Here is a 24,025-nt window from a genome sequence, read left to right as displayed (position 1 = left end):
CGTCACTCCTGCGCAAGACTGTCTTCACAGCCTTTCCCTCTTACCTTGTGGCTGTCTCTGCTTTCACTTCCTTCCTGTGAATTCTCGGTCGTTTTTCCTGTGTAAAGGAAACAGAAACTATAATTTAAAAAGAAAGCAAATACCCAACCATGCATCGCACTTATTCTATGCGCCAGACGCGCGCTCCAACCGCTTCGCAGATCGAGAACCCTCCGCCGCCGGTCTCGTCTACCAAGAGCAATCGATGGCTGGGTAAGGGAGGACTAGGTAAGTAACTTGCGTGTTGAGCCGGTGTGGCGTGTGATCGATCCATGGAGACAGGACCGCGATTAATTCAAATTTGTGTTTTGTCAGGCCATGCCTTCCGGAAGAACGCCGCGGGGGCCTTCGGGCCCGACCTGTCGAAGAAGTTGTCGCAGCTCGTCAAGATGGAAAAGAACGTGATGCGCAGCATGGAGCTGGTGGCCCGGGAGCGGATGGAAGTGGCGGTGAGTTCGAGAGGATTCGAACGCAGAGACGAAGACAAACCAGGCAACAACAACAGCAGCTGACGGGTGTGTGATCTCCATAGCAACAACTCTCCATCTGGGGCGAGGCTTGTGATGAAGACGTTTCGGATGTCACCGACAAGCTTGGCGTACTGATCTACGAGATCGGTGAGCTGGAAGACCTGTTTGTCGACCGCTACGACCAGTACAGAGTTACCATCAAGAGCATCCGGAACATCGAGGCGTCGGTGCAGCCCAGCCGAGACCGTAAGTTGAAGACTGAAAAGAGACTTGAAAAAAGAAACGAAAAAAAAAGTCTAACTCGTTATCAGGCAAGCAAAAAATCACCGATGAGATCGCCAAGCTCAAGTACAAGGACCCGAATTCGCCTCGCATCGTGGTGCTGGAGCAGGAGCTGGTGCGCGCGGAGGCCGAGTCGCTCGTTGCCGAGGCGCAGCTGTCGAACATCACGCGCGAGAAGCTAAAAGCGGCGTTCCAGTATCAGTTTGACGCGCTGCGCGAGCACTGCGAAAAGGTAGCCATCGTGGCGGGATACGGCAAGCACCTGCTCGACCTGATCGATGACACGCCCGTGACGCCCGGCGAAACGCGCCAGGCTTACGACGGCTACGAGGCCAGCAAGGCCATCATCCAGGACTGCGAGGAAGCCCTGACCAACTGGGTCTCGTCCAAGGCGGTGGTCAAGTCCAGCCTGTCGACGCGCTCGCGCACCCTGTCCCTGCGTCACCGCGAGAACCGCTCCAAGACTCGCGGCGAGGGCGTCGACCTCTCCGCCCAGGACCAGCCCCTCAAGGGCGACCGCGATTCCTGGCTCCCCGCCGACCAGCACCCGTCCTACCAGCGTGACAGTGACGTCGAGGATCTCGAGAGCACCGCCGACGGCGAACCGAGAGGTAGAGAAGAAGAGCGCGAGCCGGTGCCTGTATAGGGGAAGGGGATCCTTGGCTAAATCATAATATAATATATGCCTTTACTCTTTTTTTTTTTTTTTTGTTTTTTGTTTTTTGTTTTTTAAAAAGGCTCCGCTTTCTCCTCAAAGTTGGATTTGACAAGGCTGTCTTGTTTGGGTCTCCTATTCTCGGCTGCTCTTTGTATAATTCTCGCCATACGGCTTAATGATACCTAATATACCGATGGCATAATGATCTACAGACTACATCAAGACTCAAGCAGTATACTGATATAGTTATATAGTGTTTTTTTTTAAATCTTTATGGTGTTATATCCACTGGTAATGCCCAAAGTACAATCCTGTTCACGTATATACCTAGGTACATAAAACTATACCTAGAATGTAGAGTCCACCCAGTAAGTGGTTTACCTTCCACACACACACACACACACACACATACACTCCGCAAACGCCAAAGAACATTGATACCGGCGAAAATGCAGCAGATAAGCTGATGTACCGAGTATATCCCAAAGGGAGGAAATAAGTAAAGGCCGTCATTACATCGTCATGTGTTCCGTCCAGCAGTGCCACGACACGAGGAAAGTGAACAGACAGGATAGAGCAGAGGGGGGAAAAATAAACAGAAAAGACAGTATATAGAAAAGGAGAGAAGACAGTATATAGAAAGAAAGGAAGAGGTAAAAAGAAAAATGCAATTCTACTGGTCGGTACCGACACCCTTCTTTTTCGGTTGGATATGTTTTTGGCCAGAGCCAGCAAGGCTGGTTGTCCTTGAGACGAGGGCAGCGGGGTCATCTGGCGGGGGTGCCATGGTGCGTACCGAGGAGGCTTCGTGCTTCTCCGTCAGGAGGTTTTTGAGCCAGCGGTTCTCCATCTCGAGCTGGGCGACGCGGGCCTCGAGGGTGGCGTTCTTCTCTGTGGTCTCGCGAACGGTGCGTTCGAGCGTCTGCTCGCGCTGCTTCTTCTTCATACGGAACCGGGCGCTGGCCGCTGTGTTGCGGCGGCGGCGGTCCTCTTCCGCCGCGAGGCGGGTGTGCTCTTCTTGGTTGAGGGCCGAGGCGATGCGGTCGCCCGAGATGGCGGTGCTGTACTTGGTGTTGCCGATGATGCCGTTGGGCGGCGAGATGGATGACGAGACGTCTGAGGGCGTCGACATGCCTGGCGCGTGACCCAGCTCGTCACCAAAGGGTACGGGCGGGTAGTGTGCTGAATATGAGAGCATCTGGTCTGGAATGGAATAGTTGATCGATTTATCCCCTGTTCGACGACGCATGAGTACGGTGGAAATCTTGTATTAAGAGCTGGCTGGGACTTTCTTTTCCCCTTTCTTCAAGACAAGAGGGAAGAGGGTTCTGGGGAAGAAGAACATGGTAAAAGTATAAAAGAATAGAATAGTTCCACCTCGTCATCAAGACAATATAGGGCAAGTAGGTTGACGGGTAAGCGACGGTCAGCCGCAGGAATGGGGGATGGGGGATGCCCCCGGGGGATGGGTGTCATTGTGGTTCGGGATGGCGTGCTCGTTTGTCCACAGGATGGACGCACAAGACCAGCAACATAAATAACAGGGATTGGGGGGGGAAACAGCAGGAAGAGATGAACTGGCAGAACGGCTTCATCGGTACTCTGGAGGCAGATCCTCTCTCGACCTCGCCAATAGATGGCGGCGGTCATTTTTCCCCCCGGGGGGGATGGAAATGATGGCCGTGCCAAAAGCTTCTTCCAAGCACAACTCAAAATTAAGACGCCGCAGGGCAAATCACAAGGCCAAAAAAGGGGAAATTAAACCGCATCTAGGTCGCTGCAACGCTATGTGCAGGCGAGGAATGTGGGAACGAACCGGGACACGAGAAAATGGCGTTTTGATGCATTGCCTGGGGGAGAGAAAGAAGCTGGCTTACCATGATACGGGTACCCTCGCAGATCAATCGAGCCGCGCTCATCCTCGATACTATCATAGGAGCTGACGGAGAGGCCACCGAGGCCCTCAGTTTGGTCGTAGTCCATGCCGAGACTTGCAGCGGTCGCAGCAGTAAAGGGGGCCAGGCCGCTGGCGTCGGCGTCGAACGAGTAGTGTCGACTACGCGCGATCGCTGGTTCGTGACGAGCCAGAAAGTTGTAATTCTCAAGAGCGTCCAAGCTCCGATTTGGCTGGCGAGCAAGATTATCGTCGGCCATTCTCATAAAGAGAAGGGGGGGGGGGAGGGGAAGGAAAAGAGAGAGACAAGAAGAGGCGGGGGGAAGGAAAGAAGAGTAGTTACACCAGCGTAGACTTTTTGATTCTAGCCTTTCCTGGATCAGCTGCACACACGACGGCCCGTCCGACTGAGAGTCAGTCAGTCAATCACCCCAGAATCACGGCACAGCCAGAATGCGAAACGGAGCAGGAGGAGAGGGGGGGGCGGAGGGGGGGGGCCTGAGGAGAAAGGTCGGACAAGACCAGTAACGACCAGCAGAGGATTACTGGAGTATTTTGGAGCCACGTTCAAGCAGAGACGAAGAAGGAGAGCGTGGCAGATTCGGCCGGTCGCATGGCGCGGGAAAGCAAGAGTAGGTTTGGTGCGTTTTGCGACGCAGATCACCGCATCAAGCTTGGTTGTGCCTATACTTGTCCACTCGGTAGTATGTGGTACTCCGTAATGTATTCCGTAATGAACCGTGTCGTTGATTGATCCCCTCTTCTTCGGACGTTTGGCAGTCGACGGCCGTGAATCGAGGATGTGTCGTTGGTGTGGAAGACGGTTCGGGCTAGTCGATGATCTGATGGAATGGGGAAATGTCGTGATCGCTTCGTCTGGTTGGCTGCAGAGACAGGCACGTTGTGGCTCTCACCGCCTTGGGTTTGTGCGGACTGTCGAAGGAGGAAACCGCAGCGGACGAGGGAGGGAGGAGAGACGGTGAGGATAGAGGATGTCTGGGAAGGAGAAGAAGATGGTGAGGATGAGAAACTGAAGAAGATGAGGTAGGTTCTGGATTGACGGTTGTCACTGGTTGACGCGTTTTGCCTACTGCTCTTCTTCTCCAACTTATGGGGGTGAAAGGGGCAGGGGGATCGAGATCCACCGCCACGGCGTGGGAACGCGTTGCCCATGACGCGGAACCCCCGTTGGTCCTGGTTTGGAGACGGTGATGTTGCAGATGCTCTCTCTTGGCCCCCCGCAAGAGTCCAGGGTTGAAGCCAATTGTGAGGTGGTGAAGCTTGATCCGCATACCATACGGTGTCCAGAGTATTAAGGTTTATCTCATCCTATGGCAAAAAAATGCTCCTACAGGTAACAGTAGTCCAATAACTGGTTACTAGTTGGTTAGTAGGTAACCAACTATTATTACGGAGTTCTCCGTTGGTCGTAGAACAGTACGGAGCACTTACTCCGTAGTACTAAGTAACTATGTAGTACTTAACTAACAGGAGGTAGTTAGTAACTAAGTACTTAGTACACTCGGTAAATAGAGACACCAAAGGGGAAGGAATACTCGATCACTGGTCCCGACCGCTCTGACGGAGTTTGTCTGCCAGGATCTGGGCCACGTCGTCTGCCGAGGTTCCTCGTTGCCGGCTGCCCACCCTCTCCTGCCCCAGAATCGTCTCCTCCGCGATGGTACGGTAGACCTCCGCAAAGCTGTTATAGACGCTGCCTCCCAGACCGCCCCAGTGGCCTTCAGCATCGAGGGCCTCGCCGATGCCTCGCATCTCCTCGACCCAGCGGTATGCCTTGGGGGCCATCGAGCTCACTCCACGGGTCGCTAGCGCCGCGGTGTGCGGCGAGTACTCCCGTAGGTGCTCGAGCAGCTCCGGCAGCAGCTCCTCCTGCTGGGCGGTCGCAAAGGAGAGCAGCGAGAGCGCCGTCAGGCCCTTGGTCAGGGCGGCAAAGGAGAGCTTGAGTGTCGAGGCTGCCCCAACGCGGGGCGAGACCAGCTTCATGTTCAACGTCTCGCACAACGGGGTGAATGTTGCCGGCAGTAGTGCGACCGCGCCCGAGACCACTACACTGGGCTTCTTCCACAGCCCGTTCTGCGGGTCTTGAGACGGTGGGCCGCCGATAATCCCCCCGTCGAGAAAAGAACATAGTGGCTCTGACGTGGTGTCCTTTGTGTCGTCGTCGTCGCTGTGGCTCGTCGTGAACAGAGCCTCGACTTCGCTCGCTGACCGGGCTGGAGTGGCATTCAGGTCCAGGTAAACCAGTCTCCCTCTCGTCTGGAGGCCGTCGACATCCTCAAGCTCCTCCCGTCGGGTCACAGTGTCCGGTAATCTGTACGCCTCGGCCACCCGGCGGGCGGTCGCCAGTGCATCTCGAGGCGGCACGATCGATAAAATGTAGTCGGACTGGATGACGAGTTCTTGGTCTGAAGCGAGCGACTCAATAGCTGCAGCCCGGATCCGAGCGAGTGTCTCCTCGCTAGCAGTAGAAACCAGAAATGTCAGATTGGACAACGTAGCCGAGAGAAAAAGAACTACCTGGGACGTGGTAGTACTACCTTCGGCCCTCCCCCACGGTAAGCACACGATACCCATGGGCCTTGAGGAGCTTGGCGACTCCCATGCCCATGTCGCCGATGCTCAGAATGCCAACAGAAACTTGCCGCATGATGGACTACTTGGTTAGAGCGAATGGTAATCGGTTGACTCGTCAGTGGATTGGTTCAGAATTGAATAAACACAGGCCGTCTATGAAACAATCACTACTTATATATATGTAAGCTGGAGTACTCGCAGCCTGGTAAGATAAGGAGACTGAAGCGGGGTCACTCGCCATTGTTTGCATTTCTTAGCAAACATGGGCTTCTCTCGCCTTCTACAAATAACTACGCTCAGTAGTCCTCGACACTTAGCAACTGACATCTGACGGATAACCACAAGTTCAGTACCTAGGTAAGCAGGAATCTTGATCATCCTACTTACCATATCTCATGCAATTCCATCGCCGCACTTCTCCTGGTTGACAATAATCGAAGCTGACAACGACAGTGACGGTGACAGTGACAGTGAACGGTCATCCTCGGTCAATCCTGACTGCATCAAACCCTCGTCGTGTCATCTTACCTGTTAACTACACCGTATAACCGCTGCCTTGGATACGGCATACAATGATTGATGTCATGGCTTGGTCGATGAACAGCTCTGTTTACTGGTAACTACTGGTGACTGACTAGTAGTAACTAGTTAGTCAACTAGCAGACAGTCATACTATCTGGAGCAGACGGAGGACAGCTCTTACTTGCTAGAGCAAAGCAGACCTCGGCATTCACGGGATTCTCCAACTCCTGCGCGATTTTCCTCAACATTGAAGATTATCGGTCCGGCTCGGCATCTGAGTAGTCCGAGTATCCTCTTTATCTCTGTATAAGAGTCGGATACTAACTGCAGAGTACGATTAGATAATACCACGCTGTGATACTCCTGAGTACTCTGTTTCAGGATGTCAGTCGGTCGGTTCTAGCCAGCCATGTGTGCACTCTGTGCATGGCATTGGAAGAGTGAATACTACCGATCTAAAGAATTTCAAGATCGGTGAGCGTTCATATCCACGATCGGATATCGGCTCTGGAGTCTGCCGTGCCCCGGTCAGCATTAATAATAAGACTAAAAAGCAACTGGGTCCTGGACAGTTTCTAGAACCATCATTCTAGACCTTTTTTTTCTATTTTCTCTCGTCTTCTTTTTTACAGAGTATAACACGGCAGACCTACTACATAGGAGGGGTACTTACATGGGTTGGCTACTACTAAGTGCTTTTTTGGAGAGAAAAAAATCTTTCGATATTTCTGCCTCAGGCAATAAAAGAGGCAACTTCTGACCGCCTCCGACTGTCAGCCTAAAACGTCCAGTGGCAATCCCAGGCGAAAGTACCGGTACTTCTCAAGTGAGGGGGACCCGTCGGGATTCTTATCCTTTCTCTTTCAGGATCTTGGGGTCCGTTTAGTAGCTAACTAATCTATTGATTCATTCATCCCACCACCCCTCCTCCCTTTTCTGGGCAATCCTTGTCCGGCGTGGCGGGTGTCAGTCACACTCGTGGGGGGCAGAATGGCTGATCTCCCTTCCCACGAGCCTGCAAGGCGGTATCCGGTAAGCAATGCCAACTACCTAAACTAGGTAGGACTGCCTACCTACTAGTAACTACCTAGATAGTAGAATACCAGCTGACTCACTCTCTAGGGATGTGAGATGTGCTCGCGGAGGAAAACCAAGTGTGAGTTTGATCGTCCGGGTTTGCCATGTGTGCAGTGTATCCGGCGCAAGACGAGATGCGTTTCCGGGGTTCCTTCGAGAAGGGAGCGAATGACGAGGCGAGAGTCTCTCAAACGGTATTTTCCTCTTATATATATATATATATATATAATTTGCAGATCTTTGATGTTAATTCTTTCAGATCCCAATATGTGAGAGCTCTAGAGGAGCGTTTGAGACAGACGGAATCGTTGCTCAGGGCAGCTGGGATCATTGCCGACGAAGATGGCAGTGAAATGGCTGACCTGGCGTATGACGATGAAGGAGAGGATCAAGAGGAGGATAGCGAGGAAGGGGATGACGACGACGACGATGATGACGAAATGGATGATGCCAGTCATACTATCGAGTACCCTGAGAGCTTGGCCAGCACGGGGCTGTCAACTCGTTCGTCCACGGCACCAGAGTCTACAGACAGGCGCCCGTCCGAAACAGACGAAATGTCTATCTCTATCTTCAAGATGGATGGGAGGAAGTCGGAGGAAGACCGATATATCGGTATGTCATTTTTTAAATCCCGGCCTCCTGATTTCCGTTCACTCACCGTCCCAGGCCGAGCATCTTCCCTGTCCATTTTATCGCAGAGAGGCATCGAATGGATCAAATCCAAAACCGGAGACACTAGCTTCCTTAAGCTGCTCCATACCGAATCCTCCCATGATAGTCCCTGGGATTACTGGCGTCCAGACGTTTTCCACGACCTCTTCGCCTCCAAGGTGTTCAAACCCCTGCCCCCACGGGCAGAAGTGTTTGCCCTCTTGAGCGATTACTTTCGGACCGTCAACCGCCTGTTTCCCCTCTATCACGAGGCCTCGTTCATGCGCTTGGTCGAGTGGCAGTACACTCAACAGACGTGCGACGACGCCGCTCGCTGGGCCAGCATCAATATCATCATCTCGCTGGCTTACGAGTACCGTTTTTCCAACAGTCTCAAGCCGGAACGAGATAAGGAGAGAGCATGGATGTACTTCAAGAACTCTCTGTCGGTCTTTTCAGAACTTGCCTTACGAAGGACCGATCTGTTGAGTATCCAGGCTCTTCTAGGAATGGTACTCTCCCTTTCTTTTGGCCCAATCATAGAACCATTTACTCATCCTGTTCACAGGCTCTCTTTCTACGAGGAAATTCGGGCACACAATCCGTCCTACCCCTTGTGACGGCAGCTATGCGATCCTGCCAGAGATTAGGCCTGCACCGGAATGTTCCACGGTCAAACTTGTCTGCCGCAGAGCGAGAACAGAGGAAGAGGGTGTTTTGGATTGCTTACATTCTGGACCAAGGGTAGCTCCAACTCTTTCCATGTCTTGGGTTACTTCTTCTAACTCTTGAACAGCACGTGCATTCGTTCAGGAAGTGCCCCGTCTCAACACGCCGACGACATCGATATCGGTTTTCCTGAAAGCATCGAAGACGATACCACAAGCCCCCATCCCTGCAATATCTCCTTCTTCAGTCAGCTTTCCCATCTGTCCTGGATTAGGAGCCGGATTTACGGTCGGCTCTACTCCACCAGATCGCTGGACCAAATGCCAGAAGAAGCCTGCGCGACGGTTGTTGAACTGAGCCGTGAGCTGGAAGAATGGCGGCGTGACCACCCGTTCGAAATGCACGTCAAGCAGCGACCATCAGGAAAGGACTTTCTCCTGGGATTCGCCTCCATTGGCATCCAACTGGTGTACTACAATGCCCTGATCATGGTCAACCGCTTCCCGTCGCTCTTATGTTTGTGTTACCGCTCCGATCCGATGAACGCCAGCTCGATGAGACATATCACTCCTCAGCTCGCAAAGCAGACGTCCACCTCGACTGCCATCTGCATGCAGGCCGCTCGAGATACCCTGGCCCTCGTGAACAGCATGCCATGGGGGGACATTGCGTGGATTTGGTAAGTCCTTCTTCTATATCTCCCGGCGGTCTCTTTTTTTTTCGGAAACTAATCAACCAGGTCTCTCCTCTACTATGTCTTCCACGCCGTGATGACTTTATTCATCAACTTGTTGCGTGACAGTAAACACCCCAAGGCGTGGGACGACCTCCAACTCCTCAACATGGCGGCAACCTTCTTTTCCACCCTCATGCCCGCCGATGGCCCTCATAACCATGTCAGGTTCATGACCAAGATGAGCTTGAACTTCGAACGGATCGCCAGGTCCATCGTCGAGAAGGAGGGCAAAGAGATCAAGAGTCGGGACCACGAATCCGTCCCTGTTGCATCCGCCAAGCGATCGCCTACCACCACCATTGCTACACACCCGCCGCCTCTCTCAAAAACCATCTCACCCTCGCCACCTCTTCATCCTCCACAGACCGCAATACCAGCCCGTCCCGCCGATACCACTACCCCCCCAGACCACATCCAAATCCCCCCGCACATAGAGGGACTCCCTCGCATCAACTCCGTCGGCTACGTCGTGCCCGAAAGTCCCATCAGCTCCGAAGGCCATCCATCGCCTATTTCTCACCCACCATCCAACAACAACAACAACAACAACAACAACAACAACGCCTTCATGCTCGGCGCGCCCCATATCCTCCCGACCACAAACACAGGCAATAATAATATCAACAACAGCAGGATTCCCATTTCCGCTCCTCCCCTCGAGTACGGCCTCCCCTTCTTCGCGGATAACGTCGTTCCAGACTTCTGGGCCATCCCCGCTCCAGCCGACGACTTCCTCAACATATCCTCCTCCTCTTCCTCCTCCTATCATCCACACTCGCACGGCTTACACGGAACCCCTATCAATACCAATGAACATATGCAACCATCCTTCCACCACCAGCCGAATATCAATAACATCCCCCTTCACAACCCTGCCGCCCCATCGACATCTTATACAGATATGCCCATGGATCCAAACCCAGGCGCTGGTCCGTTCTGGGCTCAGGGGTTTTTGAATTTCTTCTAGCGTTTGGTTTGGTTTCGACACCTGTACGAATCTGGATAATTATTTAACTATATATTGTATACTTGCATACCTTTCTTTTTGCATTTGTCGGTGTAAGGGCTTGGTTGGATATATATTAGTTATCAGTTACCTAGTTATATGAATTAATGATTAGTTATGCTAGTTATTTATATATATATTATTAATGAAATAAGTTTTATATAACATAACTACCCCCAAACCCCCCTATTAACTAACCATAACCCTATGATTACTTGAATTCATGCATGTACTACATAGGTATGTGTGTATGTGTATGTATGTGTGAATAAAAAACCTCGAATCATATCAGACCCTTGCAAGTAAATTCTTGGCCTTCCACCAGTCCTCCGAAAGCAACCTTGCAACACCATAACCAGCCAGACGCTAAACAGAAGACAATAAGACAGTCATAAAAACAAAAAACAAGAGCAAGCATCAGAATGCCTTAGCTGTAAGCATCTTCACGCTATTGCTCCAAACGCCATTCCCAAACCGCCGTCCCGCCTTGTTCGCCGCTCCCAGCCCCTGGCGCAGAATCTGCTGCATTTCTTTCTCCGATAGGCCGACTTCGTTGCCTGTTCCAAATCCATAGACTTTACTGGCAATAACGTCCGTCTTGACTTCCAGCACTGCAATTGCGTGTTCTCCACCACGCTGTTCCTTGATGCACATGGTGACGGCAAAGTCGATGTCGATTCTCTGTTTATTTGGTTTGGCACCAAGCACCGAGCACCTTGCCCTCAGAGAAGGGGACTCGCTGGCATCTAGGAGTTTCAGCTTCGTGACGCCACAGAACTCGAGCATGCGCGCCTCTTCTTCCAAGGTCGCCACCTGATCCCATGCCTGAGAGATACAGCGGAGAACATGTCTGGCCTGGGTCGCAGTTTGGTCAACGGTAGCGAGATGCCTCTGAAGGGATCTCAAGACGAGAGACGATACTAGTGAGAGCTGACCAATCGATTTTGTCGACATGCTCCCACTCCCAGTGGTGTACTTCAGTTCAAGCGGCGCATTCAGTTTTGTTCCAGGGTCAGTAGCCTGGAAGGCTTTGGGGTGCAACGTCAACTCGAGTTGATCGCGGTAACGCATAGTCAACGAGGGTCCAAGTGAGGATTCCTTCGAGGAGGAAGTCGAAGCAGCCACGATGCACCACCCTGTCTGGTGCTCCAGGTTGTGAACAGATACTATTGAGTTTGTTAGTCTCGACCTCATCATTAATACCCATCATTACTTCTCACGGAAGGAAAAGGACATACCCTTCAACCCATTGATTTCCTTGGCGCTCCAGCCACGGCACTCTTCCTTGACCTTTTCTGCTCGCTCTATCTGCCCCAGCGCCTCTGCCTTGAGCTCTGCCCCAGCCTCAATGGTATCCACTTTGTCTTGGATTTCTTCCTGCATTTCAGCAAGCTGCCGCTTCTTCAGCACAATCTCGGCTTCTACACTGAGTAGCTTCTCTCGTGCACTGCGAAGCTCGTCCTGGTCGCAGTTTTCGATCTCATCAGCCAGCTGCTGCAACGTACTGGCTTCTTGCTCCAGTGAAGCATGCTTCTCGATAAGTTCAGGAACCACGTCCTTGAGAAGCTCTTCATGTTTCGAAAGGTATTCATCATCTGTCTTCATTTCTTCCACGTGACGATCGAGCCCTTCTTTCAGGCCTTCGAGCAGTTTCATCCGCCACTCGTACCAGGTAGCTTTGCTGAGCAATCGTGCATGTGTCTTCACGTTCCGGAACTGATTGTCCATCAGAAGGCGAATGTCAGGCGCTGCAGTCACGTATTCACGGAAAAGAGGAGGATTCTCGGCGTAGGTCTCGGCCTCGATAGACCGGATGACCTGTCGACCCTCGGAGATATACGACTTCAACTCGCGGCAGGACTGTTTGATTAGTTGGTGGGTAATTCATCATCTTGAGAGGTTGGCAAGCCTTACGTGTTGATAGAGCTCCAGCATTGGAACGGTACAGAATCCGGCAGCAACACAATCTTCGAAGTTTGCAATCGCAAACCTGGCCGCATCTCCAGACAGTCTAAGCGACCTCCTTGTGCTGCCTGGTGCCGTCGTATGTCGCCTCTTAGTTGTAGTCAGCTCCATGAAATGGATATTTGTCATGTTCAAGAATTCTTGTAATTGAATGGGCTCCATTGTATCTGAGCCCTCAGGACCAGTCTCGTCTTGCTCCGGAAGTGACTCGACAGCTGCATCAACGGGCCCTTCATGTGCATCTGATACATCTTTGATAGGGCTTGACGAATTGATGCTGAGGTTTTTCAGTCCGAAGGTGGGAGTGGTGCTTTGTTTTGCTGGAGAAGAACCGAAGGGCTTATGAGTAGACGATCGGATCACTCTGCCAACCGTCTCTTCCTTGGTGGGCGGAGCAGGGAGTCTGATGCTTTTCACCGGGCTAGATTCGGGGCCTCTGAGACGCTTTGGGGTACTCTCTGCTTCCTCTTCCTCGTCTTGGTCGAGTTCGACGGGACGTTTTCCCAGCAAGCCTCTGGCTGCACCGACATGTAGGCTTTTCCTCCCTCGTAATTTGTTCTTCTTGGGGGTCAAGCTCGATATCATGTCCTTCAAGGTCGACGTTATGTCTCGTTTTGGCGGCTGAATATGGCCGTCCTCACGTTTCTCCTCTTCCTCACGTTCCCGATCTACCTCCTCTTGGAGTTGGATAGGGTCCTCAAAACGCACACCTTGGAATGGCTTTTCCTGAGGAACGAACTGTGATGCTTCTTCACCAATGGACTTGCGTTTGTCAAGCATAGCTGCAACACGAGGAGATCCAAGGCCTTCCCTGTCAATACCGAGGCCTGAAGAGCGCCTTTCAGCAGGACGTAGAACGACAAGAGGAGTCGACTGCCCTGTTGCTGCATTATGCTCGAACAGGCTCTTGCGCCTGGGTGACTTTTGCTTACTTGCCGATTTTTGTAGCTCGGCTTGGAAGAGCTTCTTTGGCGAGGCGCTTCGAAAAGAGACGTTACTGGACGGCGGGGTTTTCGACGGAGTGGTTGGACGTTGCAGCTGAGGAGTTGTTTGTTTTGGAGGAGTAGATGACTTCTTGGCTGGAGAAGTTTGTGACGGATTCGATGTCGGTGTACTCGAGCTTCGTCGGAGCGAACTTCGCCGAGATGGCCGAGATCTGACGCTGGCGAGGCTAGGGCTACCATCCTCAGAGGCAACAGTAGCGACATGGAAGGAGAGAGGTGACTTGACAGGTGACCTTGTCGGTGACTTGGCAAGAAGCTTAGAAGGTGAATGTTGAACCGACTCCTGGAATGGAGAACTGGCTAACTGTCCAGCGTCAGTTTCAAGCTCCATCAGTTTTTTCGCTTGGGCTTTATCGCCAGCTCCAAATGCAGAAGGCAGAATTCGGCCAATAGCTGCTGTGACTTCCATGCCCATAGTCTGATCCTCTTCCTCCTGGGTAGACGGAAGAATGCCACCAACTGCTCTGGTGATTTCCATATCCACGTCATCCGTCTCTTCTTGCCCTTCGTTATCGAAGTCGAGGTCACCATTGATTTCAGAAGCAGACTGGCCACGCTGCAGGTTATTGTTCGCACCAGCAGAGCTCTTGCCCAAGAGACCCCCGACAACAGAGGTAAATTCCATGGTCATCTCTTCATCCTCATTGGTGTCACTGTCAATAGCCATTGAATGCGCTGGCGAAATCGGCGGCGCAATACCCCCAACCACATTTGTGAACTCCATGGTTTGGTCCTCATGTATAGTTTCTTCGCTCAATGACTTGCGACGCATGACACTCTGGCGCCGTTCCGTATTGTTTGAGAGAATACCGCCGATTGCGTTGGTGACATCCATACTCATATCCTCATCGTCGTTATCGCCGGTTGTTGAGGTGTGATAGCTTCGGTCTTGAGTCGACAAGCGGGATGGATTGATATTCTCCTGGTCATGCATGGAACTGATGTCTTCCCAGTCAAAGCTCTTCCGTTCCCCTTTCTTAATCCACGGCTGGAATGCGCCGGTGATTTCTTGGTCAGCAATCTCCATGGATACATCGTCATTCTCGTCGTAGTCAATGCCTCTGGTCCCAGCTTCTCGTGCTGCCTGGCGAAGAGCTTCATTTAAACGCGCACTAGAACTCGTAGACTCCTCAGACTGTGCTGTAGCAGTCGATCTCATGGTCACGTCATCCATGCTCATAGCAGTACTTTCTCCATCTAGCCCAGAATCAGAACCATCTGAGTGATCATCCTCGTCATCATCCTTGCTGAAACCCTGTACTTCCGTATCTTCACTGCCGTCAGCAGAGCTACCGCTGAAAGGGCTAGAAGACAGATCAGGATTTTGCGCGGATGAATTGCGGTCTTGGAGCTGTCGTAGATCTTCTTGGCGTACAGGAGAGAAAGCGGAATCGGAGTCGACTTCAGCATCGGGGCTGGATGGTGGCTCTAATATGGAAGCGGGGTGCGCTGGATTGGAAGCTTCTGTGTGTGTCAAGGACGATGCCCGCCTTGTTGAATTTGAGGCGGAGGATGAGGTTGAGTCGTCAGGTATCTCGACAACATTCCATGTATGCAGCGTCGCCTCTGGCGCAAAGGATACCCGGCGATTTGCTAAAGAATCGGTTTAGCAACCTGCTGAACAAGTGCCAAGGAAAAAAAAGTATTTTGACCAACCCATTGATTTCCGACGCGCTTCTCGCTTTTCAAGGATCATCTTTCTTTCACGCTCTCTCTTCTCCTTCTCTTCCCGTTCCTTTGCATCTCTGATCGCAGAAGAGGCGTTGAATGTGTCAAAGGGATTGGTTTGGTCATCATGGCTGGTCGTGAGAAATTCCTTTGCATCTTGAACATCAATCAATGGACCTTCTTTATTCTGTTCTGAGTCCCCTTCGTCGCCTGCCGTAGTGCTCTCTGATGCAATACCTCTGCGCGGACTGCGCCGGCGTGTTTCTTCGAACGTCGGGATACTCCGTACCGGAGAGACAGGAATTGTAGGTTTCAGTATGGATTTCAAAGGCAAGGCCATCGTTGACTGTCAAAGACATGGTCAATATACCGGCGTTTCACTGCACCCGCCTGCGCATTCAGGGCAATCTACCTTTCGACGGTTACCGTGGGAGTCCTGCAGCGCATCCAAGCCACCAGGACCCAAACTTTTGCTTCGCGATTTCCTTTCCTTCCCCAGTTCCTTTGCAGCATTTCTCGCAGCGCCGAGATCAGTCGTAGCGTTTTCCTTATCGACTCCCGATGCCATCTTCGACCGTGGGACATGGGCGATCGAGCGACGAGATCGCGGACGCAGCGATCCGGAAGTCTCCTTCGACGCCATAATCGCAGAACATGAACCCGGATCACAAATCGTAGGACTAGCGATGGATGAAGTGGGATGGTGATAGCTCGACACAAGTCATAATCCGGAGGGGGGCCGGCGAGCGCAACGGAGGCCGCCTGAGGTTGTCAATAATCATGCCAACGCGTGGATCCGCACTTGCCCGATTCGGCGCCACCGCCCGCGATGTAAACAAACCCAGGAAAGCCCTAGCCGAATAACCGCTAGTCCGCATCTGGACTAGCGAGCCGTCGCACACTCCCACACTGAATTATCACCGACTCTCGTTTAAGGGCTCCGCACAAATTCTTCCCATCTCGAACAGTCGACCAGCCCCGACCGGTATCCATCCTTCACGCAGCTCGACCACTCCGTTCGACTGAAATATCGACAACATGGCCACCGAGTTGACCGTCCAGTCGGAACGCGCGTTCCAGAAGCAGCCTCACATCTTCCTCAACACCAAGACCAAGGCCAAGAGCAAGAAGGCTGGCAAGGACCGGAGATGGTACAAGGATGTTGGTCTGGGATTCCGCACTCCCAAGACTGCCATTGAGGGCAGCTACATCGGTATGCACGATCTACGCTGGGATTAATCCGACGCGGAAATCATGGCAAAAGGCGTTCCCGCAAACGAAGATTGGATGATGGAAGGAGACTACGACGTGGCGGAACAAGCGATCACGCATCTTGACGAGAATGCCGAGAAGAAAAAAAATTCATGGCGAGGAAAAAACGCAGAAGATCCAAATTATTGGTCTACGGGCAGAAGATGTTTTGGTCGCTTGTGATGCTTTCGATCGCAGATGCATCTTCCCCTTTGAAAATCTTCAAATGCCTGATTTGCCATGTTTTCTGCGCCTGAATCCAGCACTTTCCTACACAAATTGGCAAGCGCACTAATTTTTTGAACAGACAAGAAGTGCCCCTTCACCGGTATGGTCTCTATCCGTGGCCGTATCCTGACCGGTCGCGTCGTTTCCACCAAGATGCACCGTACCATCATCATCCGCCGTGAATACCTCCACTACGTCCCCAAGTACAACCGTTACGAGAAGCGCCACAAGAACCTCGCCGCCCACGTCTCCCCCGCTTTCCGTGTCGAGGAAGGTGACTGGGTTACCGTTGGCCAGTGCCGCCCCCTGAGCAAGACTGTACGTGATCTGATTCTTTGAGGCGCGGAATGTGCATATTGCACATAAGATGGCGAATGCTGCAAAATTCACCGCGATTAATTTACGTGCCATATCTAACTTGCAAATAGGTCCGCTTCAACACCCTCCGTGTCCTGCCCCGCACCGGCAAGGCCGTCAAGGCTTTCAGCAAGTTCTAAGCGTCGAACGACGGACGAACGGGAGGCTTGCATGGGATTATTAAAAGTGGAGGGAAGGGCAGCGACATGGAATGGAATGGATATAGGCGAATTTCTTTGATGGGGTTTGGGATTATTTAACGAATCCATTTGTCCCAAGAAGCACCCTTTTCGAAGAAAACATCCAAATCAAAAAAAGAAATTTCATTGTTTCCCCATGCCATAGATACCGTACGCGCATATCATTAAGGAAGGGACAGGTTTTAGCTTCAGGAGCTTTACAATGTTATCTTGGTTCTGCTTTAAGACTACTACAGCAATGATCCATTAAACAACCACAGCTGATTGCTTACAATGTCTCATCTCAGGTGAAGTTTGAAGGCAGAATCCGTCGGATCTGAGCACGTTCCTCTTCAAACCGTCGCCTTGGGATCAAGACTTGAATGTTATCCATGTTTCTAGGGTTGGTGGGCTCGTGACGAGAAGACTCGAGGTTGCCGACCCTGTCAATTGTTTGGCCGTTATTGCCATCGTCATCGATATCATCGATAACAATCACTTCCGGTGATGTTAGTGGTGTTGATGTTTGTTGAAGCCCCCACCGGGACCATTCTTCGGTGCGAGGGTTGTACAGAACAAGGTTCCTCGACGGAGATGTAGCAGTGACGGAGCTAATCGTCGTTCGTTCGATCGAGACTTTATTTGAAAGAGAATGTTTCGTACCGACAGGACAAGGAGTCTCTGGTGCAGACGTGGGGGAGTCCAGGAAATCAGTCTCCAAGAAGTTCAAATCGATATCCAGAAGATCTTCGCCGGATGTGACCACTGACGTCGTTTCACTGGGGGCGTCTTGGATAACCGTTTTGCGAGTATCTTCGGGTTCCTGTACGTTGTCGTCGCGGTTGTCGTCGTCGTCGTCGCCACCGTCTTCGAAGTCGTGATCATCGGCCTCATCGTCATCAATATCCTCGGTTAGATCAAAAGTAACGAGCGGTGCCTGGGGCGTAGGCGAAAGCATTGACCACTCCCCGTATACACCGTTGAAGAACTCTTTGTGGCCTCCAGGAATCTTTCGGAACTGCCAATTTAGAGCGACCTTCCTTGCGACACTGCCTACCATCTCTCTCGGAATGCCTAGAAGGCTCAAAAGCTTTCCGACAGAAGTTCCAGATGCCCGATCATAGGATCCAGAAGTCGTGTCACGGAGCTGTCGGCGAGTATAACTCCGACAAAGAAGTTGCGACTTGAGGACATCCAGTTGAAGAAGACTGTTGATATCAGGGTGCTCGTTTGTGATTTTCATTAGGTCGCTAATCTTAAAGACGCATTTGATGGCATCAGTCGGAATTACTCTCCAGACAAGGTACTCTCCAAATCCCTTATAGGATCTGATTTGGAGTGAGGTCTCGCGAACAAGATGCTCTGCTGAAAAGATCTGGGTATGGTCCATCTCCGACGTGTCGATAACTGCCACGGCGGCTGCTTCAGCCCGGAGGCCTCTATGGACGGGGGCAAGGAGCGATCTGAATACTGATATGAATGGGGACGGTGCGTGGTTTATGCTAGCATGATTGACGAACATCTCTCGAAACTGTGCATCTGAGAAATCTTGAGGACTTTTTGATCTCGTAGTCGTGTCTGCGAACATCCCAGCTAGCATCATCGACCTGCTGTTCACTCCTTGGCTCTCGAGGTTAAACCACCGATATAGAGTACGAGGCACTCCCCCTGATGAATGCTGGACATGAACAGGACTAGAGGGGCTAATATTCCACGCTGCCTCCAGATCCTCGACCATATCATCCTCTGGTGATAGCAATCCCTCCTTAAAACACCAAAAGCAGCCGCTTTTGGTGCAAAGAAGTGATTTTTCTTCTTCAGTGTGAGCTTCGATATCCATATCATTAGGGGCGACTGAGATCTCAGGTTCTGGTGAAAGTACTGTTGCTGTTGTAGCTAGGTCTGATACTCGCCTTGATCTTGATGAGGATGGTTGCTCTCTGACAGAGACTCGAGTATGTATCAGCAAAGGCCCCTGTACAAGAAGAATAGTCAGAATTGCGCAAAATATGCAGACTAATGGCCTTAGATAACTAACGTGTGCTGTGCGCAGAGACTCTGGTGTTCTTAGATAGATATCAGGGATGGAATCGTCAGTCTCGCGCTTGATAAGAGTGATCCCAAGTCGAGCTACTGCATTCCTGATGCCCTTCTTCACGCTGTCCCAGTGGTCTGAAGATAAAGGATGGCTGAATACAGATCTAAATTCATCGCGGTCCTTGACTCGTAGGTCGTGCCATTGGCTCTGGACCGACCTGACACCAAAGGTTCCAGGTGTGAACCCCTGCTTCTGTAGATGACTCTCAAAAACAAAGTTGAAAATTTTTGTGTAGTCCGCAGGTGTTGCCTTAAAAAACCTATACATACAACAAAGGAATATCCTTTGATCTCTCGTCCAGGAATTAGTAGGTCGTGTTTCTCTCGGGTCAAGAGCCACGAGTTCTTCTTCTGACTCCATCGAGACTTCCGTAGTAATCTCTAAGACGAAGGCACTCTTAGCAGTGTCACAACCTTATCTTTAGCAGACATTAGGGTATCTTTCCGACAAATAATCAGATATCACCACCAAGACACTTCGCGCGGACAATAAGGCTAGAGATTTCAAACATGGAAAGACAGAACAAGAGCAGAGTGGGAGGTGATCAAACAGCGTCGTCAATCTAAATTCGGCGTCAGAGTCATGAAAGATAGAGCAGAGATGATCTTTCTCTGTAGTAATACGAACTGTAGTAAAAAGAGGTCTGTTGAACGATATCCCTTCCAGGTGAGTGGCCAGAATCGACTTCGCTCAAGATAAACACGATCCCAAGGGCGTGGTAGAAAGAAGAGTCTGCTGCTCAGGCTCAAGGAGGGATGAAGTCTGAGACTTGCTCGCGACGGATGGGTAGGGTAATGGGCAAACATTCTGCATTTGTCTGAAAAAAACTGGCCCATAGCCTCTGCCCGGGGATCCTTTGGTCGCCGGAGCTGCTGGAGTGAAGACTGACTTGAAATAACATAAAATTTCTTAGTGGCTGGGAAGGAGTGAAGAGATGAGTGAGGTTGCAAGCTCCCCGGTCAACTTCTAGATAGCAGCTATCAAGATATATAGTTTGATTCGCCCACACACTTCTCTCACTTGATTTTTTGTTTCAACGCCATCTCCTAAAGGGAGCAACTCCTCGAATAAGGCTTCAATTTGTAAACAAAGCAAAAAACTTTATTAATACCTATCACAGCATTCACTTGTTGATATTCCAATTAGCTAAGCCAATGACGTCGTAGAGCGTCAACCTAGAATGATAAGCTTGTTTTCAGCTTGAGATAGAACTCCCAATTCAATATTTAGAGAAGTGGCATTCAATTTGGAGAGTGAATTCCCCCATAATTTGATAAAAAATGGACAAAAAATACAGACTGAAAGTCACAGCAGGACCAACATGGGACCCGTCAACCCACCAGGTTGTCCCAGTCAACGCAGATGAGACCCTCCGCATTGAAAACGAACACTGCGTCGTGGATCTTTGTGTTCGAATCCAAGACTATGCCGGTACAGATTCTTCTCCCTCAAAAATGCTAGTTAGAAGTGTATGTATACTGACAAAGCTTGACAGGATACCCCCATGGCTCACCCAAGACCAACGCCTACTTCTCACACCCCGAGCATGTTTCTGATCAGTACTCGATTGCGACCTCCGTGGTATTCAAACAGCCGACAAACAGCGACGAGGTTGTCTTCGGAAACTACTTCGGTCATCCGATCCGCGACAAGCTCCCACCGGGATTCACGAGTGCCCTGCGTCTTGTGAAATGGATGCTCGATCCAGCTCTAGATGGCGATCCGTACGCCGACAAGCCGTACCTTTGTAGCCCAGCAGTGGCTACCTGGAACAAATTCTGCATCGGCGATGTCGTGAATAAGATAGACAAGGCTCCCCCTTTGCATAATCTCGTCATCGAAGAAGTAGATGAGGGTTCCGGTGCGCAGGTCCGGAAGAAACATGATATTCCTTCCGACGTGGATGGGAGGCGAAAGCACTTTCATAACGAGGAGAACCGGAAGAGCTTCAATTTTGAGAAGGGGAGGGTCTATTTCTCGGATTTCGGGAACCCGTACCTAGGGTTTAGCGGTATGGAATACACTCGGATGCATGATTGAACCTCTGTACAGATTGTTAATTACATGCTGCTAGACTTTACACTTCGTTTGCCTGGTTTCCATCTGCATGTGACGAACTACATTGACGAAAAAAACCACAAGTTGCGGTATATACTGAAGAACAGGGCGACGGATGACATTTACTTCGTGGTAGTGTTTGAGCTGGTCCACCGTTCCAAGGAGGACGAGGCGTTGAGTTTTGGCCAAGGTGAACAGGCCGATAGAATGAAGAATGGTGGGAAATCAAACAATCTCGAAAGAGGAGCGGAGGCTTCGACGTCCGACATTGAATAATGTCCTGAAGGATAACTTATATATTTGAATAGAACTAAACTGTGGAGCTCAAAAAAGTATATATTTATCCAGTAAAGACTGACTTTTATTGACACTTTACCCTCAATTGACATAATGCACAACTATACTATTTACAGTCTCTTAAGAACATCGTCGAGAACTTGCTGGGTGGTAGCCTTGCCACCAAGGTCGGGGGACAGGAAACGCGCCTCATCGAGGTTGGCATCGACCGCGGTGTAGATCTTGGCAGCGGCCTGCTCCTCGCCGAGGAACTCCAGCATGAGAGCAACGCTGCGGAGGGTAGCGATGGGGTTGGCAATGCCCTTGCCCTCAATGTCGGGGGCAGAGCCGTGGCAAGGCTCACCGATGGCAAATCCGTCACCGACGTTGGCGCTGGGGACGAGACCCAAGCTTCCGACCAGGGCAGCAGCACCGTCGGAGAGAATGTCACCGTAAAGGTTGGGAGCGACAATCACGTCGTAGTATTCAGGCTGACGGAAAAGCTTGTACACCATCGAGTCGACAATCTGCTCCTCAACCTCGACGGACGAGAAGCGCTCAGCGGCCAGAGCCTTGCGAGCGGTCTCGCGGAACAATCCGTCTGTCTGGGAGAGAACGTTGGACTTGTGGGTGATGGTGACCATGGGCGAGGTCCGGAAGCTGGAGCCAGGAGCGACATCACGGATCTTCTGGCGACGCAGAGCAATCTCACCGGCAATAGTGGAAATGCGAGAAGAGGCCTTCTCAGAAATGCGCTTAATCGCCTCGGCGACCTTGCCATTGGGAGTTTCCTCGGTGCGCTCCTCCTTGACGTAGAGATCTTCAGTGTTCTCACGCACAATAACCATGTCAATGGGCTTGCCCGTGCTGTGTCCGGCAGTGGTCTTCACAGGACGAACGTTGGCGTAGAGGTCGAGCTTCTTGCGCAGAGCGACAATCGGAGAGGAGTAGCCGGCGACCTTGGTGCTAGGGGAGCTACATAGAGACAATAAAATTCAGGATCCAAGACGCAAACATATTTAGATATGAAAATTTGGGAGTGCGACAAACCTGACAGCCCCAAAGAGAGCACCATCACACTCCTTCTTGAGGATCTCGACGGTCTTGTCAGGAAGAGCGCTACCGGTGCGCTTGAAGGTCTCAAAGCCGGCATCAAGGTCCACAAAGCTGAACTTGAGGTTCAACGAGGCAGGCAGAGCCTCAAGAACTCGGCGACCGGCCTGAATTACAGCGAAATTGTTAGTGCATAGCCCGTTGTGTAAGTCTTTGCCAACATTGCGGGCATAAACATACCGGAATGACCTCCCGTCCAATGCCATCTCCGGGAATGAGACCTGTAGACAAGCACAGTCAGCTATAATTCCTCAAGAACTCACACGAGATGGGCAATTGACCTATGCGAAGCGTTCTAGCAGCAGCCATGATTCTGTTTGAGTTGTTGAATGTTCTAAGAGTCAAGTCCGCTTTCCGGAGTCCGCAATCGGAGGAGCGTCGCTGGCCGTTTTGTATGCGGCGGGAAGAACATTAGTCCGTTCATCACTCGGGCCGGAGGTATGGAAATAGTTATATGTGATGGTTGATCTAGTATATAAGGCTGTTAAGGGTAGGATAGATTTATACTGTAGACAACTTTGTGATATGTATATTAAATATATTCATTGATACCTTCAGGTTGAATAGTTAGTCTGCAATTCGCCGAGCTTCAAACCCCTGGTGCATGCAGTAGGATCTATGCCATTGCAAATAGTGCAATAGGACAACACCAAGCTAGTTAACTACTACCTAACCTACCTATTGGTCTGCAGTTGACTATACCTGTTAACTATGAGAAAAGCAACCAGTTAACTGCTGGCTAACTAGTTAACTAGTTAGCTACTTACCTAACTACGAGGCAGTAGGTAACTAGGTACTAATGTCCCGGTACTCCTGAGCCCGTACTTCCCTGTACCCGAGGTTAACTTAGTACCTAAGGAGGTGCCTACGGAGTAGGTACTTCGTAGGACTTGATAATTGCCCACTCAGAAAAAAGCCAATACCTGTGTCTGGGGTGTCGAATACTATTGCCTGTTAGTACTCCGTTAGACAGGTAACTACCAGGTAACTATTCACTAGTAGATACTAGGTACTCTGTATGGACAGCACGGTGGTGGGTCTACAGAAATATTCCAGAACATCATGCCCTACGGAAGAAGGAATGTCTCTGACGTAGCTATTCCCTTCTGGCTTAGTTGTCCGTATGGTCTATCGAGCTAGCGACATGGTGAAGGGCTAGGGAAGCGATAGGTAGCCAGGGTAGAGGACTGCAGGTCCTCCTGAGGAGCCTTGCTTTGAGGCTGGAG

General features: G+C 51.1%; 9 protein-coding genes across 9 annotated transcripts; 4 read left to right on the top strand and 5 right to left on the bottom strand.

The window, feature by feature from the left end:
- Window positions 1-149: 149 nt before the first annotated feature.
- Window positions 150-1,437, top strand: ASPZODRAFT_141701 (hypothetical protein; the record flags this gene model as incomplete). The annotated part of the gene is made up of 4 exons (XM_022724775.1): window positions 150-267; window positions 355-488; window positions 572-755; window positions 821-1,437. The coding sequence occupies 4 exons, from the start codon at window positions 150-152 to the stop codon at window positions 1,435-1,437; spliced, it is 1,053 nt and encodes a 350-aa protein (XP_022581429.1).
- Window positions 1,438-1,733: 296 nt separating this feature from the next.
- Window positions 1,734-3,780, bottom strand: ASPZODRAFT_131829 (hypothetical protein). Its single transcript, XM_022722849.1, has 2 exons — window positions 3,327-3,780; window positions 1,734-2,682 (listed from the first exon to the last, which is right to left on the bottom strand). The coding sequence occupies exons 1-2, from the start codon at window positions 3,601-3,603 to the stop codon at window positions 2,123-2,125; spliced, it is 837 nt and encodes a 278-aa protein (XP_022581428.1). The 5' UTR covers window positions 3,604-3,780; the 3' UTR covers window positions 1,734-2,122.
- Window positions 3,781-4,706: 926 nt separating this feature from the next.
- ASPZODRAFT_131826 (hypothetical protein) lies at window positions 4,707-6,093 on the bottom strand. The gene is made up of 2 exons (XM_022722848.1): window positions 5,902-6,093; window positions 4,707-5,822 (listed from the first exon to the last, which is right to left on the bottom strand). The coding sequence occupies exons 1-2, from the start codon at window positions 6,009-6,011 to the stop codon at window positions 4,904-4,906; spliced, it is 1,029 nt and encodes a 342-aa protein (XP_022581427.1). The 5' UTR covers window positions 6,012-6,093; the 3' UTR covers window positions 4,707-4,903.
- A 1,357-nt stretch (window positions 6,094-7,450) lies between these two features.
- Window positions 7,451-10,563, top strand: ASPZODRAFT_15606 (hypothetical protein; the record flags this gene model as incomplete). Its single annotated transcript, XM_022726251.1, has 7 exons — window positions 7,451-7,492; window positions 7,583-7,731; window positions 7,797-8,152; window positions 8,207-8,703; window positions 8,760-8,935; window positions 8,988-9,539; window positions 9,600-10,563. 7 exons carry the CDS (start codon window positions 7,451-7,453, stop codon window positions 10,561-10,563), a joined length of 2,736 nt encoding a protein of 911 aa, XP_022581426.1.
- Window positions 10,564-10,772: 209 nt separating this feature from the next.
- On the bottom strand, window positions 10,773-16,030 carry ASPZODRAFT_131824 (hypothetical protein). The gene is made up of 5 exons (XM_022722847.1): window positions 15,652-16,030; window positions 15,228-15,585; window positions 12,517-15,164; window positions 11,841-12,462; window positions 10,773-11,768 (listed from the first exon to the last, which is right to left on the bottom strand). The coding sequence occupies exons 1-5, from the start codon at window positions 15,880-15,882 to the stop codon at window positions 11,020-11,022; spliced, it is 4,608 nt and encodes a 1,535-aa protein (XP_022581425.1). The 5' UTR covers window positions 15,883-16,030; the 3' UTR covers window positions 10,773-11,019.
- A 247-nt stretch (window positions 16,031-16,277) lies between these two features.
- Window positions 16,278-17,215, top strand: ASPZODRAFT_15604 (hypothetical protein; the record flags this gene model as incomplete). Its single annotated transcript, XM_022726250.1, has 3 exons — window positions 16,278-16,452; window positions 16,798-17,036; window positions 17,147-17,215. The coding sequence occupies 3 exons, from the start codon at window positions 16,278-16,280 to the stop codon at window positions 17,213-17,215; spliced, it is 483 nt and encodes a 160-aa protein (XP_022581424.1).
- A 343-nt stretch (window positions 17,216-17,558) lies between these two features.
- On the bottom strand, window positions 17,559-19,712 carry ASPZODRAFT_141696 (hypothetical protein; the record flags this gene model as incomplete). The annotated part of the gene is made up of 2 exons (XM_022724773.1): window positions 17,559-19,229; window positions 19,293-19,712. The coding sequence occupies 2 exons, from the start codon at window positions 19,710-19,712 to the stop codon at window positions 17,559-17,561; spliced, it is 2,091 nt and encodes a 696-aa protein (XP_022581423.1).
- Window positions 19,713-20,632: 920 nt separating this feature from the next.
- ASPZODRAFT_151511 (hypothetical protein) lies at window positions 20,633-21,686 on the top strand (the record flags this gene model as incomplete). Its single annotated transcript, XM_022725744.1, has 3 exons — window positions 20,633-20,783; window positions 20,848-21,363; window positions 21,427-21,686. 3 exons carry the CDS (start codon window positions 20,633-20,635, stop codon window positions 21,684-21,686), a joined length of 927 nt encoding a protein of 308 aa, XP_022581422.1.
- A 131-nt stretch (window positions 21,687-21,817) lies between these two features.
- On the bottom strand, window positions 21,818-23,108 carry ASPZODRAFT_151510 (hypothetical protein; the record flags this gene model as incomplete). The annotated part of the gene is made up of 4 exons (XM_022725743.1): window positions 21,818-22,661; window positions 22,737-22,906; window positions 22,980-23,020; window positions 23,081-23,108. 4 exons carry the CDS (start codon window positions 23,106-23,108, stop codon window positions 21,818-21,820), a joined length of 1,083 nt encoding a protein of 360 aa, XP_022581421.1.
- Between the last annotated feature and the right edge of the window lie 917 nt (window positions 23,109-24,025).

Source organism: Penicilliopsis zonata (assembly GCF_001890105.1).
Source record: "Penicilliopsis zonata CBS 506.65 unplaced genomic scaffold ASPZOscaffold_6, whole genome shotgun sequence".
In the NCBI taxonomy this organism is placed as follows: domain Eukaryota; kingdom Fungi; phylum Ascomycota; class Eurotiomycetes; order Eurotiales; family Aspergillaceae; genus Penicilliopsis; species Penicilliopsis zonata.
This window is presented reverse-complemented; position numbering and strand designations above follow the sequence as displayed.

Coding starts and splice junctions, on each gene's coding strand:
- ASPZODRAFT_131829 (XM_022722849.1), bottom strand. CDS start 3,603: ATGGCCGACGATAATCTTGCTCGCCAGCCAAATCGGAGCTTGGACGCT. Junction 2,683..3,326: donor GCGAGGGTACCCGTATCATG/GTAAGCCAGCTT, acceptor GTCGTCGAACAG/GGGATAAATCGATCAACTAT.
- ASPZODRAFT_131826 (XM_022722848.1), bottom strand. CDS start 6,011: ATGCGGCAAGTTTCTGTTGGCATTCTGAGCATCGGCGACATGGGCATG. Junction 5,823..5,901: donor ACCGTGGGGGAGGGCCGAAG/GTAGTACTACCA, acceptor TTCTACTGCTAG/CGAGGAGACACTCGCTCGGA.
- ASPZODRAFT_131824 (XM_022722847.1), bottom strand. CDS start 15,882: ATGGCGTCGAAGGAGACTTCCGGATCGCTGCGTCCGCGATCTCGTCGC. Junction 15,586..15,651: donor CCCACGGTAACCGTCGAAAG/GTAGATTGCCCT, acceptor TGTCTTTGACAG/TCAACGATGGCCTTGCCTTT. Junction 12,463..12,516: donor TGCTGGAGCTCTATCAACAC/GTAAGGCTTGCC, acceptor CTAATCAAACAG/TCCTGCCGCGAGTTGAAGTC.